We start from the raw sequence: 17300 nt of genomic DNA, 5'->3' as shown, positions 1-17300 counted from the left end.
AAAGAAAAAGGCAAATGAAATAGTGATTAGGCTTTTATTAAACAGAAAGCTGTTTATTCTAAAAAGGCAATCAGTGTTCAGTACTCACTGAAATAAATGTGGCTGTTTCCTGGACATGTTTTAATAAGATGAAGATAACTGAGGAAATATTCAGTGTAGAAGATTTTGTAGCCTGTATAAGAAGTCCTCTGTCTTCCATCTTTTCTGTGAGCAGTAACATTGCTATTCCTCTAGGAAGCAGAGCAGGTGGAGATTCTTAGTTAGTTAGTTTTTAATTTTGTTGCTAGTGGGGATAAAGCAGAGGACTGGGAATTATGAGGGATAATTTACTTCATGCAGATTCTGGCTTTGGGAAGTCACCACAACTTCCTAGACTGCAACAGGCAAGGACAGATAATCCCCTACAGTCTCACAGCTGTATTTGTTCTTTTACAAATATGTGCAACTCAGTTTAAAAGCATGGGGGAGGAGGATGCTTTTAAGGGCAAATGATTACATGTGGTACACCAAAGTGATGCTCTGTGTTCTGTTTTGTGGTTTCACTTCGGTGAAACCATAAAAGCAGCAAACCCAGCTGCACCCCTTCCTGAATATAGGCAGTTCAGGATTTCTTTCTATGTTCCTGCATTGGGCAATATAGGCATACCCAGGAGATGAGCACTCCCCAACCCATCATTTATGGGCAATACGTTGCCTAAGAGACTATTTGATGTTGCTTATGGCACAGTAAATTAACAAGTTGAAACAGAGGCTGACACAGAGAAAGCCACATAATGGTCTGAAGTAAGTATAGTTAGGGTTGTTGTCCAACATGAGCTTGGGGACTACAGCCATGTGTATCATCATATTTTTCTGCATGCCAATAGAAAAGATCTATGTATGGAAACAATGCACCTTACTAGCAGCAGCTTGAATTACAAACTTTACTATAGAGTGGAATGAAGCTGCAGCTTATGTTAGACTTGTGGATTAAGCCTTCTCTAAGCAGTTAAGAAGCTGGCAGCAGTTTATTTTGTTGCTTGTAAACTTTTTTTTCCCTCTTATTTTACTAGGTCTGTCCTTAAATGTATTAGTTCATTCAATTTTTTTTTCCCTTGTGAAGGTTCATATTCTTAAATACATCATCCCTTCAGCTTTACACCTTCCTGCTATTACTAATTGGGTGGGGTAGGATTTACAGGAGTAAGGATAGTCTTCCCTTAAATTTTTTGCACTCCTTGGGGAAGGCATCATGTTGCGTAATGGTGCAAACAAAATAATTCAACAGGAACAATGCATGTAGAAACTGGAAATGCAGAGTTATTACTTTATATAAACTATACCAATTATTCCTGTTGAGCTGACAGCACATCACCTTTTCTTCCTTCCTTGACAGTTATCCAAATGCAACAAGAAAATATTCTGCTTGGGAAGAACAATGATTTATAATTTAAATTTTCCAATGAAACCAGAACACGGCTGGTGAAAGTGAAGACTTTTCTCCAGACGTGTTCATTACTAGCAGCTGAAATAAATAGGCAGTTGTGAACCACTGCTTTGTAAGCCCAGGCATCAGTCTGAGAGCTTCCGTGATCTTTCAATAGCTATTACTGTTTAAATTCAAGTATATGTATTCATTAAAATATTATACGTTTCATGTAGTTTGGACAAATCAAGAAGAATTGTGGAAGGCCTTGATTTCACAGAAAACAGTACTTTGTTTTCAAGATAGACCAATCTTACATCTCACCTACAATTTACTGCTTTTCAAATCTAAGCTAAGATGCCCACAGCAGAAAAAAATGATTTTGCTTGGCATTCGCCATGATGCTTGAGCACTCACCTGTCACTCTTGTCTTAATGAGGGCTGCTGGGTTATGAGCATCTACAAAAAATGGCCACCCCATTTTAATTGAGGCAGAGGACCCAACCCTGCCCATCCATATCCTGTTTCATTGGAAAATGAAAGCTCTACCTTCTGCAGAGCCCCAGGGCCCTGGAGGGGTAAGGTGCTCATAGAAAGAGTACAAATAATTGTTTTTTTGGTTTTCTGCCCAATCTGGGGCTTTTTTAAACTTAATTGAAGTACCTATGAAATACTTTCTTGCTTTGAAGGTTTTAATCTTTAGTAAGTATGAAAAAAAATCTGGAATGTTTGTTTAATTGAGATTTTAAAAATACAATTCCCCAACATTAAAAAAAAAAAAAAAAAAAAAAAACTCTCCATCCAAAATAGCTGATGATTTAACATTTTAAGTCGCATATATTAGAGACATATTCATTGCTCTGATGTTACATTATTTTGACGGAAAGTTAGTGTCCACTTCTGGGTATTATGAAAGACCTCTGAGGGCCTTTCTAGCCAAAGCAAGGTCCCAGCCATTTCAAAGGAAAAGGGACCTTCAAGTAACAGATGAGCTCATGCAGGATTCAAGGTGTGAGCAGACCTGCTTAGAAAGATGGAGATTTTTGCCTTGGTTTGTTCACTTTAAGGAGCAATTTTGTTCCCCACACAGTGAGATACATTCCTTGTTCAAACACTTCTTTGGGTTGAATAAATCTGAGAAAGAACATCAGGCTTTTACTCAGCAGTCATAGTACCTGGACCACCCATCTCTTGTTAGTTTAACTGCCCCTAGAACAAATAATAACCAGTGGGAGAATGGTCTGGACCAGTAATGGAGATGGTGCGCCTTTGGCTAGTTCAGGTTTGTGTCATGCCAGTGACAGCCAGTTGGTTTGAAGAACCTCATTCAATAATATGATGCTAGTAAAAAATAAGTTTTCTAAACATCCTTTAACTTTATTTTGAATTGAATACCAAATAACGGAACCCTGTAGGGTTTGGACAGGGTTTGGAAATAACTGAATAAGCTATTGGATGCAATTCTTAGGTTAAGACGTCCCTGCAAGAGGTAGTTGTAATCCCAGTGTCTATTTTGGTGGGTTTTCTCCTGTTAAAGAAATAACTGGTATTAACAGATGCCTGTTTTTTAGTTTCTTTTCATTAGAGATTTGCATCTTCACTCACATAACCAGTTACTGCTTACAGGGTCATTAGTCTTTTGGCTGGAGCAATGATGAATATTTTCCTTAAGTGTGACATGTAATCCAGTAATGTTCCCTTCTTTGAGTTATTTCAGAGGCTTAAATAAATTAGGTGTCTGCCCAGGGTGCCATGCCCTTTGGCCTGTGACATCATTAATCAAAATAGCTTTCAATTGGTTACAGTGGGACTTAGGCGCCTGTTAACCCCTTGGTGACTCACCCAGAGATTCCTGAAGAACCGATCAGTGTTTACCTTTAAGCACGGCCGTGCACTTGCGTAAATGAGCCATATGTGTAACCCTACCCTTGTCAGTGTGAAACTGGACTCTTCAAGCATGGCACTTCTTGCAATGTCCATGCAGTTTTGTATAGCTATATATATATATATATATAAAATAAAATAAAATGTACTTAAGAGCATCATTACTTGATGCATAAGTAATTTTTTTTTAAGGAGCACAAGTGCAGGTTAGGCCATGAAGAACGCTTCTGAAGACTTCAGGCAGTGTTTTTTCAGGTGATATAGATGGCAATAATTTGGCTTTTCAGTTATTTTTTGTATGTGTGTATATATGTATGTACGTTAGATACATAGTATGTATATCAAATATATAAGTTTATACGTAGATACAGGTGCCATATGTGCATGTTAGCAGTTACCTGGTAACACTTTTTGTAAAAACACAGATGGACCCCCACGATTTGTCATTAATGGTAGCATTAATATTCAGGCTTCTAAACTTTTCACATCTACACCAGTCGGCATTTTCATTTATTTTCTTGGTGCTTGAACTAAAACCTAGTCAGGGGTGATAATTTTCTTAACATACTATTCACTTTTCAACCAATTTTACTTTTCTCTTTATCAGATAAACTGTGGTTCCCAACCATTGCTTCTGGCTGGCTATGAAGACGGATCAGTGGTCCTTTGGAATTTGTCAATGGGAAAAGTGTTGAGCCAACTTTTTTGCCACCAGGAACCAGTGATGAGCCTTGACTTTGACTCAGAGAAGGCCAAGGGGATCTCGGGCTCATCTGAAAGGGCGCTTAGCATCTGGAGCCTCAATGAGCAACAGAACCTCCAGGTCAGCATCACTGGCCCTCTAGTGTCATTTATCCCACTTTGCACTAACAGTTTGATAGACTAAAAAAATATTTAGTCATGAAGAAGAGTTGTTGCAGATCTCTGGCTAATTAATCACAGACTGGTTAGAATGCTTGTGCTATGTGACTAGACTTAGCAAAAGATGGTGAGGATTTAAAAAAAAAAAAAAGAAACACACAAAAAAAACTCACCAACCCTCTCTCACATGTTTCTGGTTTTACCAAAGTTGCAACAGGCACACAGGCCTAGCATTACTCAAGGCATTGCCTCTGTATCTTCATTTATCATGTTAGTAGTATCCAGCTCTCAGAATGCCCTGAACATTATAAATGACTTATAAAAATGAGAAACAAAGGATTGCTTTTCCAAAGGTTCTGCTTGAATGGATAGAGCTTTCCTTCTGCTGTGGGAAAGACAGAAATATTCCATTAAATATTTCACAAACAAAAAGAAGAGGCATAGCCCAGCTAGCACCAAGAGGGCATGAGGTTTAGGCAACTAGCTTCCTTTTGCACTTGCAGAGCCCTAGCCAGGGACAGGGAAAATTAGTTAATTGGATATATCAGTTTATGTTGCAGCTACACATACCTGGAATAGCTGGTTCAGAAGTAGGTCTCATAATCACCAGTTCAGTATATGCTAGTGAATGGCAATAAATATCACTTAATCTAGACAACTTTAGCAAGTGTTCCAACAGTGACAAGGGGTTAAGTAGGTTTTAACTAGGTGTGGAAATGAATTGTGTAAATAAAGGTTCATGAAAGTGAAAATGGCCTATCCATAGCCCCTTTACTGCTGAGTGCCTTAATTTTTATTTTAAGTGGCAGTTGTCCCCATAACACAGTGAAGAAGACATGAAGCACAGCCCCTGTGTGTCCTTGTATCACTCTCAAGAAGAGAGCTACTGGATGTACCAATTCATGGAAGAAAAAGAATTACTCTTACAGCTTGCAGCTTTTGGGGATTTTTTTTTTTAGGTAGTGTGTTGAGTTAATGCCATTTTCTGAACAGTTACATGAAAAAATGCAAGTTCATGGGCAACTGACAATGACACATCACCTATGGGACACTGTGATGGCATATGGTCTGCTAGTATCACCAGAGAACTAGCACTTAGGGCTCAGTCTGCCAGTAGGACCCATGACGTGAAAAAGGGACTCTAGACTCTGAATTTATTAGAGCAGTTCTAAGCAAATGTGATAAAGAAGAATTTAATGAGAACAGTACACAATTGTCACAGTTTGGTTTTGTATTGGCACCCACCTGCACGTGGAGGCCATAGCTCAGGGAAGGAGGAGGAAGGTGAGCTGCTAAGAAACTCAGTACTGTGACGAGTTTCCTACGGCTGTGGTGTCAGAAATCGGACACCATGATAGCCTTAAGGCTTCCAACACTGTGTTGGAAAGGAAGCTGTTCCTTCATATTAGTTATAGCATAGCATTTTCCTAAATTCAAAGAAAATACTGTTCTTCAGAGCACATCACAGTTATGAGTTAAGTGTAATGCAGCGGTACAGGTATGACTCTGGGAAAAAAAGTTGTTCACCTGAAATATTCCAGTTACTGTTTTCCACAGGGTGTTCCCCTTCCCAGGACATGCAGAGTCACTTACATCTTCAGCACATCACACTGAAAGCCAGTTGCATTTCTCAGAATAAATTTAAATGCCAAGTATATAAACCATAAGTAATGTCTCTGTGCTTCATGCGTAGTGTGAATTCCCTAATAAAATGCATTTTTCATATGAGCACTAGAGATTGTCAAGGACATAGATTAAGTTTTTTTTTTCCTCCACTATTGCATTAATAATATAAACCAGATGGGGAATTTTTTTTCTGGCATTCCAGTTACCTTAGGTAATGGTAGATGTTGGAAAGCCAGTCAGTGGCACATTATTTTTATTCTAAAAGGTTTTAATAAGTAAACGTGGTGCATAGCTATCTGCCGTTGGAGAAATAATGACGCAATGATGGTACTTCAGCTCTGTTTTCAGTGGCAATGTTCCAGTGTGTCAATGAATAGATGATGAAGGTAACTTCATAGTTTATCGCTATGGGGAAAGGCTGGTGTATTGTCTTCTACAAGAAAATTGCTGAAATCATCACTGTCAGCAAATGACTGGATTGGTTATGAGCTTTCTGATTTGGCTGAGATAGTATAATTAAGTGATGATATTTGTGGTAGAAGAACATAGGAGGTAAACAGCTTCTGCAGGTGAATAAACAAAGGAGAACTAAGAAATCTGGTAATCACGGAAGCACCTACATAAATATAAGAAAGAAATTTATGTAAATAAGAAGTACCCAAGTTCTGTTGGTTGGGTTGCTGAGGTTTTTCCCTCCAATGCTAAAGCTAAAGTTGCTGCTCTGTCAGCTATTTTTCTATGAAGACTAGGGCTTAAAGATATGATTTGGGTGTAGGAGAGAGATATAAAGAAGAAAAATAATAGATGGTATGTGTTAAGGAAGGAAGGCAAGGTGGCTATCTGTTGGCTTCAGCATTTCAAAATTTCTTAATGTATCTGCTGGTAGATGTAAGCATCTTTGTTCATGACTGCCTGAAAGCAGGTCACCTGCTTCTCCCTTTGTTTGCTTAATTATAAGTTGGTTTTCTGGTTAGGAAACAGTGTCGGTATGCATTTGACTACATGCAGTATTTGGCTGTTACTGACTGGATGGCCAAATCCTGGCAATAGGATTTCACCTGGGCGCAAGTATCTTGAGCAAGTTGTTCTGCTTTGTTTTTGTCTCTCACCTCCTGTAGCTGCAAATCATGCACAAATGCCCACTGTTCCCTCATGTTCCGTAGCCAAAAGGCATTACCATTATAGGCTTCATTTTCAAGTTGTAGCATGCTGATGACATGCAATTTCTCCCAGTTGTCCTGATTTTGCTGTATGGATCTTGCCCAAATTGACAGTAATGATGGGAAGCACCACACCCAGGATTGGCTATAGCCATTAGCTAACAATCTCAGTTACAGAGTAAGGCCCATCTTCCTTCCATCTGACAGGCTGGTGATGTAACAGATACTCTGCTTGCCAGTGCACATATGCCAACAAAAATCCTACTGAAGCCATGCTGCGATACCATAACTGGGGAGTTTGGAAGAAAATACACACCAGCAAAAAGCACAAGTTCTACAGTAACAACCCTCCCCTCTACCCCTACCCCCACCCCAGCCCTCATGCAGCCTTCTTCTGCTCATCAGATTTCAGCATAATTTGCTGTCCTCTGTTCTGAACTGGTTGAAGACACATTTGTCAGGTTGTGTTTAAAATAGGGGTGTTTGGAGCAGGCAAGAAGCATGCCAAGTTTCATTTAGCCTTTTTTTCTTATTGAATTTGCACATCTCTTGCTGTTTGAGTCGTTACATAGTTGAAAAATAACTGCTTATAGCTTTGTACCTGAAAGATTCTGAGATCTTTTCAGCTGCATCTGAAACCAACTTTGACGTATGTTTCTGGAGTCTTTAGTTTTCCAGATTCAATATTATAGTTAACAGCGTCTGCAATTAATATATTCTGTAGAATCGCGTACTAACTATGCGGCATGGAATGTCCATCATGGGGGAAAGTTACTCAGACAAAAATGTGTTTTCCCATCCCTTCTCTCCCCAGGAAAACAGCAGACAGCATGCAGTGTATTAAAACATGAATGGAATTACATTAAGCTTTGGTACAAGATAGTTACACATTCAGTCTTTAGTAGTTGGCAGCATTAATGTGTCATTGCCAATTGTAATCTTAAGTTGTGCTTATAAATAACAGCACATTAAGATCAGCATACAGTCAAAAGGTGTCATCCACACTCTGACAACGCTAGGCTACTTCAACCCCCACACAGTGTGATGCATTACACTGCATGTGTTTCAGAGACTGCTGACTAATGTAAGTTATCTGAGGTGAGAACAGCAAAATTGTATTATATGGAGTTTTTCCTGTGCTTTAGGGGATGCTCATGACAGTGAAGTGAAACTTTTCTTTTCAAGGGCTAAGTCCTGTGCCCAGTGCCTCAAGAAGGAAGCTAAATGCCCTCCAGTTTAATCATGCCCCTCAAAAGCTTGTGCCCCAGTAGTCTCCAAACAGTAACAAAAGGCTTCCAGGATTGAAATCAATAACTTGTTCATAATCCCCTTCTTGGAATTTGGTGTAAATAAAAGTCTCTGGGGAAGCAGTACTAGAACTACAGATTTCCTGACACTGTAATATAATTCCTGGAAGCATTCCTTTCTCAAGACTGTGGTAAATGCTACCACAGCTTATTGAGGCTTTTGTGAGGGGCCACAGTAGTAGAAATAAGTAGCAGGTAGTTTAAACGTCAGCTCAGAATCTCAGCATAGGAATACTGCAAAAGCAGGGGAAACACACGGCCATAGCTCTGAACATGGCAGCTCATGCAAGAATAGCTGGAAAGGCAAAGCTGCGTAGTCCAGTTCTCAAACTCACACCCTTAACTCAGAGCTTCACTTGTGACCAAACATGAACAGCTTTAAATGTGATATAAATCAAAAACATAAAAGGGATGTTTCTGTTTTTAGGGAATGGTGCTGGAGGTAGATAGGCTCAAGTTAAGTTAATTGTTCTCACTAACAACACATTGTCCACCATGTGGTGAGAAGCCCCTACTACCTGAATGATACCAGTGTGCATATGGGTGGGTACTCTGTCTTTGAAAGTCCCAGAAGGTTCTGTTTTCTGTTGGTTTTAAACAAAGAAAGCTCATCTATAACTTTCTCACACAGGTTCACACAACACACAGGCTTGTCAATGCTGGCATATCTGATATCACCATTCGTCCAGACAAGAAGATTTTAGCAACAGCAGGGTGGGATCATCGCATCAGGGTCTTCGGCTGGAAAAAAATGAAACCCTTAGCAGTGCTGGACTACCACACGGCAACCGTCCATTGTGTGTCCTTCTCGGATCACAAAAACCCCAGTGAGAGACTGCTGGCAGCTGGTTCAAAAGATCACCGCATCAGTATCTGGTCAATATATACGCAGACGTGACATGGTCTGCGCTATCGGGGACTAGGAGAGTAAGATTGGTGAAGAAAATCACTGTAATTCAAACCTGGATGTGGGGAAGTAGTAGAATGTATTTCCAGGCTAAAGTCAGAGTCCCTGGAAACTGCTAGATTAATTTTTATGCTGCTTGTTCATGTGGCAAGTTTTGTTTCCCAGAGAGGGGAGTTGATTTTTTTTTAAAAAATTATAACAAGTGGAACAAGGCCAGTCTTGAACAAAGACACAGGACAAGCCACTTTAAGTTCTGCTACAGGTTTTGCAACAGCTTTTCTTTGGCAGGTTGCTTAAATAACTTGTGCCAATTTCTGGAAAAAAGACTGGAATCTCTCAGACAGCTGTGGGGGCAGAATATGTCTGTTTGTAAGTCATTTATGTATCTGAGAATCTGAATCACTGTAAAATATCACTTTTGTGAGAATTTATACCCATTAAACCACCTCCAGTGGTTTCTCATTGTCAGTTACTTTTTCTTCCCTGTAACTGAAAGGCTATCAGAACAACCTTGATTTGTTCACACTTCTGTCAGTTTCTAACTTAAACCAACAGCCAGGAATGTGACTAGGGACGGCCTTTGGCATTTATGAATTTCATTATGTCTCCTGTCACCTCAAGCCTCACAATTAATCACGAGAAGAAAAGGAAAAAAAAAAAAACTTCCCCTGCACTGCACTGCAAAGCTATGTAAAGCCTTTTACAGAGCCAGTGCTAAATCCTTTCCATAGACTGACTAGCTGAAGGATTTAAACTCAGCAATCCAATTAGCGCCTTCTCCTTGGAGAGTTAGGGGTAAGTTTCAGCATGGCAAGTCTGGGATTCAGCTACACAACTCACATTAGCATTTAGGGGAATTTCATGGATAAATCCTTATCCACACTGTGCAAATGGATCCATTAACTTGTCATCTCTACAGTCATGGAAACTGAAATTCATTCATGAAGAAGGTTTTCTGAATCATGAAGCATTAGCAGTCTTTCAAAACATACTAGACGTATGACAGTCTGTTCAGGGATAGCTTACTGTTGCATTCGGTCACAAAGTTGCAGTTGCAACTGTCCAACTGAAGCAATTAAGCAAGTGCCAATTTGTTGAAGGCATTATTTTAAAAGGAGGTGTTCTAGAGACTAAAACACAGTTTTACAAACTGGAGTGTCTTGTGTCCAGGCTGTGCACTGTTGATATTTTATTGGAAACATTTTTTATCTGCCTCTGTACAGGGTTGGACATCAAAGAAAAAGTCACAAGAATTGTAGCGAACAGCAACATCAAAAGATTTCAGAAATTATTTCACAGAAAACACACACGCAAATTAAGGTCTGGATCTGCTATCCAGCTGTGAGTTGCAGGCAGAAGGTTGAACTAAAAGTCTTAGGCACCAAGCCTGATGTTCTTGCTATTACAACACAGAAACAGCATACTGTTACCAGGCTTTTCCAAATAAAACTTGGCCTTACACCTTTTGTAGTTAGATGACACTTCAAATAATTTGTTTCTTTGATTATTTCTTTACTATTAAGTAGCTGCATGGAGGATCACACTACAATTGAAAGCTAAAGCCTAAGTTTGAGTGACCTGAGTCAAGCGGAGGTGCTGGTGTTCATTACTTCTACCAGACACAGTTGTGTGGATGATAAGGGCTCTGTCTCCACAATCACCCACCTCCCGCCGAAAGGAGGGGCTGCCTACACTACACAGGCGTCTCCAGGCTAGCAGCCTGACGGAACCAGACACGGGCCTTCTCCACAAACCTGCTGCAGGAAGAAACCTGTTTTTTTGTTTGTTTTTTGTTTGTTTGTTTTTTCCACCCCCACCTGTCCCTTCTTAAAGTTGGTCAGAATCTAAGCGTATAACTCATATAGATATAATAGGATACTTATATGCGTACACAGAATATATAACTACAGAAAATATTGCCATGTGTTTTCCAGGGACCTGTCATAGTGTGTTTGCAAAGAGCTCCTTTCAGCTGTCTCACGTTGTAGCGCACTGCACATGAAGCCTGTCAGGCGGCCTTCAGACTGCTGTCTCTTCCATTTGGGGCATGCTCTGTATACTGAACGCAGTTTAATTATGCTGTATGAGAATGATCTCACAATTCTTAACAGCGTGTAGCCCAGTGGTAAGCACTCAAGTTTTAGTCTCCTTGCTACTTAGATTATAAAGAAATCACATGAGATGTGTTGGAACACAAGTCCCCATCTGCTCAGGAGAGCACTTTCCCTGCTGCTCTCACCTGTGGAATCGCTGCACCCTTTTATCAACAACCTTGCTGTGAGGGATGAGGAAAGCCTGTGCCCTGATACCACTGTCAAGCTGGTGGCTGGACACTGTCCTCAGCTGTGAAAAGACAGCTTTGCACCTTGCCTAGCATGGACTCTATGTGTCCTGTGTCAAAAATGAGCACTCTACACCCTACCTCCTGCCCCCTCTGCTGCCTTAGGTTCAGGGCTAGAGGCAGAGCTGGTGCAGTCGTTCTGCAGGGTGTTTGAGCACGGCCAGGAGTGCCACCTTAGGACAGCTGGACAACAGGCACGGGACTACTCGATGCTGGAGCCCAGCATCAGTGTTCAAGAGGCATTTGGATAATGCCCTCAGTAGCATGCTTTAACTTTAGCTGTGATGTGGTCAGGCAGTTGGACTTGGTGATCTTTGAAGTATTCCCTTTTGTTTTATGCTAACATGCTTTTAGACTATCAGCTGAAACACTTAGCCACCGAGCAAAATTTATTTCCATGGTACATTGCTCCAAACAACAACAGAAACCAACACACACAAACATCCCAACTCTGACGACACACAGCAAATCCCTGCACTGTGAACCCACACTCAGTTCTCTCCCTAGCTATTAAAAGTTCCTTTTCCTCCCCTTCTTCTTGCTGGACTTGAGAGCTGCACCACAGCAGCACTGCAGGTGAGGGAGTAGCCTGGAGGGAGCAAGCATTCCTCTTCTCCATGGCAGCAAACAATGTTGGGCAATTTCCGCAGAATTCAGCCTTAGGTTTTATGCTCAACCAGCAGACAAGGAAAGGAAATCCAGGGCTTGCCCATCTTGAGTGAAAGGTTACTGCAGGCAATGAGAATGGCCAAACCTGCTCCCTTTAGAGAAGGAAAAGCGTTCTTGCCTCCCCTCCTGCTAATGAGGAAGGGCAGTTCTGCCACCAGAGCACTGCAAGCAGCAAGAAGCCAGTTTCAGGACAGGACTGGGTGTTAGGATGCAAACCTCCCCAGCATTTCAGGGCAGCTCTGTGCTCAGGACACACCCCTTGTTCTTAACACCAGTTACCAGCACCTACTGCTCCTGGGGCTGCGTGAGGCTCCAACCCAGCCTGGCATTTGCTCCTGGCACAGCCAGCTGATGGGTTGGGGCAAAGCCACCCCAAGATGTATTTCCCTCTTGTGTTCTAGGTCTCAAAACAGTACGTAAAGTGGGGCTGTAATGAAGGCCTGCACACCTTACAGCCACATTTATAAAAACTTCTGATGCAAATATTGGCATGGTGGCAGCCCTCCCTTCTTTCCCAGAAGACTGGATGAATACCCCATGTCTTAGTAAGAGTGCTAGTAGGTCACAGCCACAGAGTTAGAAACTCTTGAGTATATTATTTTATCTGATAAAAATGCCATTTACTGTCATGGTTGGTGTATAATAATTACGGAGAGTCACAAAGGACACCGAGATTTACTAATAGCTCTTTTGGAAGATGTGCTATGTGCCTTGAAATCTAAATAACTGCCCTTTGCTAGGGGTTAAATATTTATGTTTGTCTGACTAGATCGATTTAAAAATAAACTCAGTCCCGCAAGCACAAATTGAAAATGAGGACACGAACTGCATCTGTAACCTTACTAGCAGACAGAAACAGGTAAAGAATGTCATCAGCTTCAAGAGGAAGGACACATGTATGTCAATCCGCTTGCAAGAACAGACCCATCCTGTACTTACTTGCTTCCCTTCCCATTACCAGAGCACTAGCCACATCATACTTTAACATGTTATATCTATTAATTCATTATCACTGTAAATCACTATTGTCTTTTAAACAGTAAAGGGAAAATTATTTTTTTCACATTATAGTTTCCTTGAAATAAGCAACCAGGCTACATTAGTTTGATTTAGAGTTGAGCCTAAATACCATAGTTTGAATGTGAATTACAGTTTTCTAGAAGTTTATTTGCTTAAGGAGCTGACCTGGACTTTCCCAAAGCAGAATGATTTCCAGCAGGAAGGACAGTCTATGTTTATACAGACTGTAAAATATAGTTGTCTGATTGCATCAGGAAAATTAAACTATTTTCAGGAAAAAAAAAAAAAAAAAAAGTTTAAGCTCTTTACAACTGTAACACGAGCATGGTTATCTGTCAAGATTTCAGCTGACTTGCTAGCAGGAAGGTTGTGAGTAAAGAGCCACCTTAAGCTGCTGGAGTTAGCTCTGGAATCTCACCTGCCAGAAAGGAATAAGGCTAGCCTGTACCTGGCCTAAAGGATTCAGGAGTGAAGGTGATGACAGCTAAATTATTACAAAAGGCTTCCTCCCAAGAATCACCGTCTTTGGCACTGTGAGAGGGAAGAAAGCAACCAGTATTCATAAACTAATGGAAATAAATCCCAAACACTAGCATTTGTGCAGCAATTACATGGAATATTTATCACCACTGGAATGAATGGTGATCTCTGACCCGCTAACATTTTCTGCAAATGAATCTATTAGTTCCAGCCCCTTTCTCTTATCAGTACATGGGGCATAAAGCATTGCAGTCCTAGGTGTAGATGAGCAAGGGAAGAGAAGATTAATTGTATTTCCAATAATGAGTGAAAAAGGAAGTAGGCTGAGGGCCTGCAACAAGACAGTGTTAAATTTAGGCCTGTATATGATGCAATTGAGACCAAGAAATTGGTTTACTCATGCAAGACCAAGAAATTTGGTCTGTGCAGCTTGACTTGGATTGTTGCAAAGGTTTGAGTTTCAAGGAGCACATTTTTATAGTTAAGTTAATAATGGCTTCTGGACTGCTTTGGTAAAATTTTTAGCACATTTAAGATGCATCTACAAAGCCAACTTCTTACAAATTCGTAAATCTTTTCTTTAATTCAGTCTGCCAAGAACAAAGATAGAATACTGACTACTGCAGAAGCCACGTTAGTGATGTAAACCAAAGGACTAGGGATTAAACAGGGATTACTGAGCACTAAATCAATGTGTTTCCTTTTCTGGCTGTGTGTCTGTGGTGTGAAAGTATGGATCATTACATAAAACATGGCACATGACTGCCTGTACTCAACAATGTTAAAGCACCGCTGAGACACGAGGTTTGATATTTAAGCATGGCCATTCTGTGTGCTAATAAAAAAGCGATGGCAATGAATAAAGAAGAAGGAATGGCTTTCTCTGTTTGTAGTATTCTGGAATTCCAGTCTGGATTCCCCTTCTAGAGTAATTTTCCAGGTAAGCCTGCCTGTGTTTAATCCACGCACTACTCTTCTGGGGCATGCTGCTGGAGGTTTATTTTATAATGTGAAGAAAACTAACAAGAATTAAGATCATAGTATTTTTTGGCAATTCATTTGAGGATCTCACAGTATGAAATTAACTACAACAAAAACCATGTGCTGCCCTATCAGATACAGCAGACAGAAATGTCACATTTTAAACAGACTTAAAACACACTAGTTGCAAGACTTGCCAACAATACCAAAGGAAGCACAGCGCAAGCTGGCAGATTCTTTGTCCCCTGACCACGCCACATACTCTCATCCTTTTCGGTCAAGACATGACCAGCGTCCTGACTCTGGGCTCGTTAGTCATGCAGCCACTCTTATGCATGATTATATCTACCACCCCCCTTACCAAACAGCACAGAAGAACAGGTTTGGGTTGAGCCATCCACTCCCCTATGCATTTTTAAGACATTGGCTACGTTTATTCAGCCTATTATGACTTTTTTTCCAGATTAGTGACACCCTCCCAAATACATTTACTAGTGACTCACACCATCAATACAATCCATCACAAAAGCTTTGACAGTGTAATGCATTATTAAAGCACACAGTTGGGGCCATAGCAACATCATTTCTCAGTTGTGAATGTTGTGCTCATCTATCAGTGGCATGAAATGTATCTGTGTGTTCTATCAGCATTACTGCGTACCTGCCTGATTCTGACTTCTCTCAGAGGAATTTGACTTGCAGTTCAGTATTGTAAGAGAGACAGAAATGGGGAGAGCAGGCAAAAAGCAGAGGAAGCAACGTGCCCCTATAAAATTAGGTGTTAGAAAGATTCTCAAATGCACAAAGATCCTTGAAGCAAACCACCTCCAGCAAGGTGCCAGACACCTTGTGGGAAAAGGGCAGTGTGGAGGAAAAGTACCTAGACAAGCAGAAGGTGAATCGTGCACACCAGCTTCAGATGTACTTGCTGTCACCCCCCCACCATCCCTTTTAAAAGGTGTTGGGCCATTAGAAAATCCTGTAAACAACAACCTGCAGCTCTAAATGAGCCTGTGCTCACCCAGAGAAGCATATATTTATTGCTCTACTATGAACAGCCACAATGCCAAGCATTACAGTGCCACTGGAGATACCAGCAGGAGGGACAGTGTTCTCAGAGCAGCCACGTGCACTGCAGAAGAACCAGCCCAGAGCAGAACTGACCAACTCCTTATAGGAGAGCAACACAGCAATGCAAATATTTGTTCTAACAATTGTCTATTTCGATTAGAAGTTCTGATTAAAAAAAGCTGTTACATCAAACTGAGATTACAGCTGGATGCTGTTTCCTCCCAGTTTTTATTCAAAGTGTACATAAACTGGAACAGCAAAAAAACTACAGAAATCCTGTGGCACGTTCTAGACAGCAATGATCTCTCTGTCCTACCAGCTGCGGGGATGATTGATCCTGATTATGTCCAGATCAGGGAACGTAGGGAGGATATGAAAATGCTGAGCCAGACCTGCTCTGTAGCTCTGGCGTCTCATGCACGCGGAGGTACATTTTCCAGGCACCCATTGCGCTGCTTGCTATAAACATGTTCCGACATAGGTAGGAGGAAGGCTGGTGCACTGGGACTCCCTTACAACTTTAAACATGGCAGGCTTTGTGGACATGGCATTTGTCTTGATGGCAACTTAAAAAGTTGCCGATATGAGATCTCAGTGATTCATGGATAGACTGTGTTCACAGAAAAGCATCTAGGCTGCTTCTAACACAATACTTATGGTAAGTATTGTCTTTTCAGATATTTTTTGATCAGATATTTTGATGGCATGCAGACTTGACATCACACTAAATAGAGACATTGGGTCTTTATAGTGTTATCTCCTGAGCCCATCTGGTTTGAAGTAGCTGACAACAAGCAGGAGAGAGAATAGAATGAAAGACTCACTTCATGTTTGCTGAAATAAAAGAAATGTGTAAGGCAGCTTGCAAATGAAAGCAGCCTGGGAGGAGGGCTGCTGTGCTCCCCTCGAACCAGCCCTCCCCTGCCCTTTTACAATGTTGGGAGCTGGAAGGCTTCGCCCTTCCACAGCCTGCTTGCTGAGTGCTGCCCTGAGGAGCACAGAAAGAAGGAGAAGTGGCTGCCCAGCAGAACGAGGGACAATGGGAGCACTAAGGAAGCAGAACAAGTAAGCGAACACCAAAGCAGCGCCCTTGTCCATCAGCCAAGCTGAGGCCATCGAAAAAACTAATAGTGCGAGCACCTTAGATGAACGTGCTTCAGTAAGTCTTACATGTTGTTTGTTCTGTTTTTAACTTCCTTTTGCAATTTACAGACACAGCCCAGGGACTTCAGCCCAAGTAGCCGGGCACTTGTGCAACTGCGTGTTTGGCAGGCACAGGGCACGATGACAGCGTCAGCAGCATGCCACCCTCCTGAGCTGACAGAACTGCCTTAGTGAGCGCATAGCTGGCTGCAGTGAAGCATACCCCTTTCTCCTGCAGCACACAACGACCACGACGAGCAGCTCCTATGGGAGTTGCACAGCGCTGTAACTACAACTCAGGCTGGAGCAGCCCTACAGAGGCACTTGATTTCTCAGGGAGGTAAACCCCTCGAAACATTCATCCTCTCAAGGAGGTGATGAGAGGCTAGCCTTTACCAGCTACAGCATCCCCCTGGAGCATCAGCTGGAAGTTGCCATACAGGCA

General features: G+C 41.4%; 2 protein-coding genes across 18 annotated transcripts in view; one reads left to right on the top strand and one right to left on the bottom strand.

Moving 5' to 3' along the window:
- The window catches only part of GNB1L (G protein subunit beta 1 like), a 41457-nt gene extending 31850 nt beyond the window's left edge, over window positions 1-9607 (top strand). For all 13 annotated transcript variants that reach the window (XM_068701226.1, XM_068701215.1, XM_068701217.1 and 10 more), the window contains 2 exons: window positions 3897-4112; window positions 8875-9607. In XM_068701226.1, the coding sequence (XP_068557327.1) occupies window positions 3897-4112; window positions 8875-9141 (483 nt within the window). In that variant the 3' untranslated portion in view covers window positions 9142-9607. The remainder of the gene's footprint in view (window positions 1-3896; window positions 4113-8874) is intronic.
- The window catches only part of TBX1 (T-box transcription factor 1), a 38421-nt gene that overhangs the window by 4810 nt on the left and 16311 nt on the right, over window positions 1-17300 (bottom strand). For all 5 annotated transcript variants that reach the window (XM_068701208.1, XM_068701207.1, XM_068701205.1 and 2 more), the window contains one exon: window positions 89-230. The gene's annotated coding sequence lies outside the window, so the exon portion shown is untranslated. The remainder of the gene's footprint in view (window positions 1-88; window positions 231-17300) is intronic.

Source organism: Anas acuta, chromosome 17, assembly GCF_963932015.1.
Source record: "Anas acuta chromosome 17, bAnaAcu1.1, whole genome shotgun sequence".
Taxonomy (NCBI): domain Eukaryota; kingdom Metazoa; phylum Chordata; class Aves; order Anseriformes; family Anatidae; genus Anas; species Anas acuta.
Note: the sequence above shows the minus strand (reverse complement) of the source record. Positions and strands in the feature narration are given on the sequence as shown.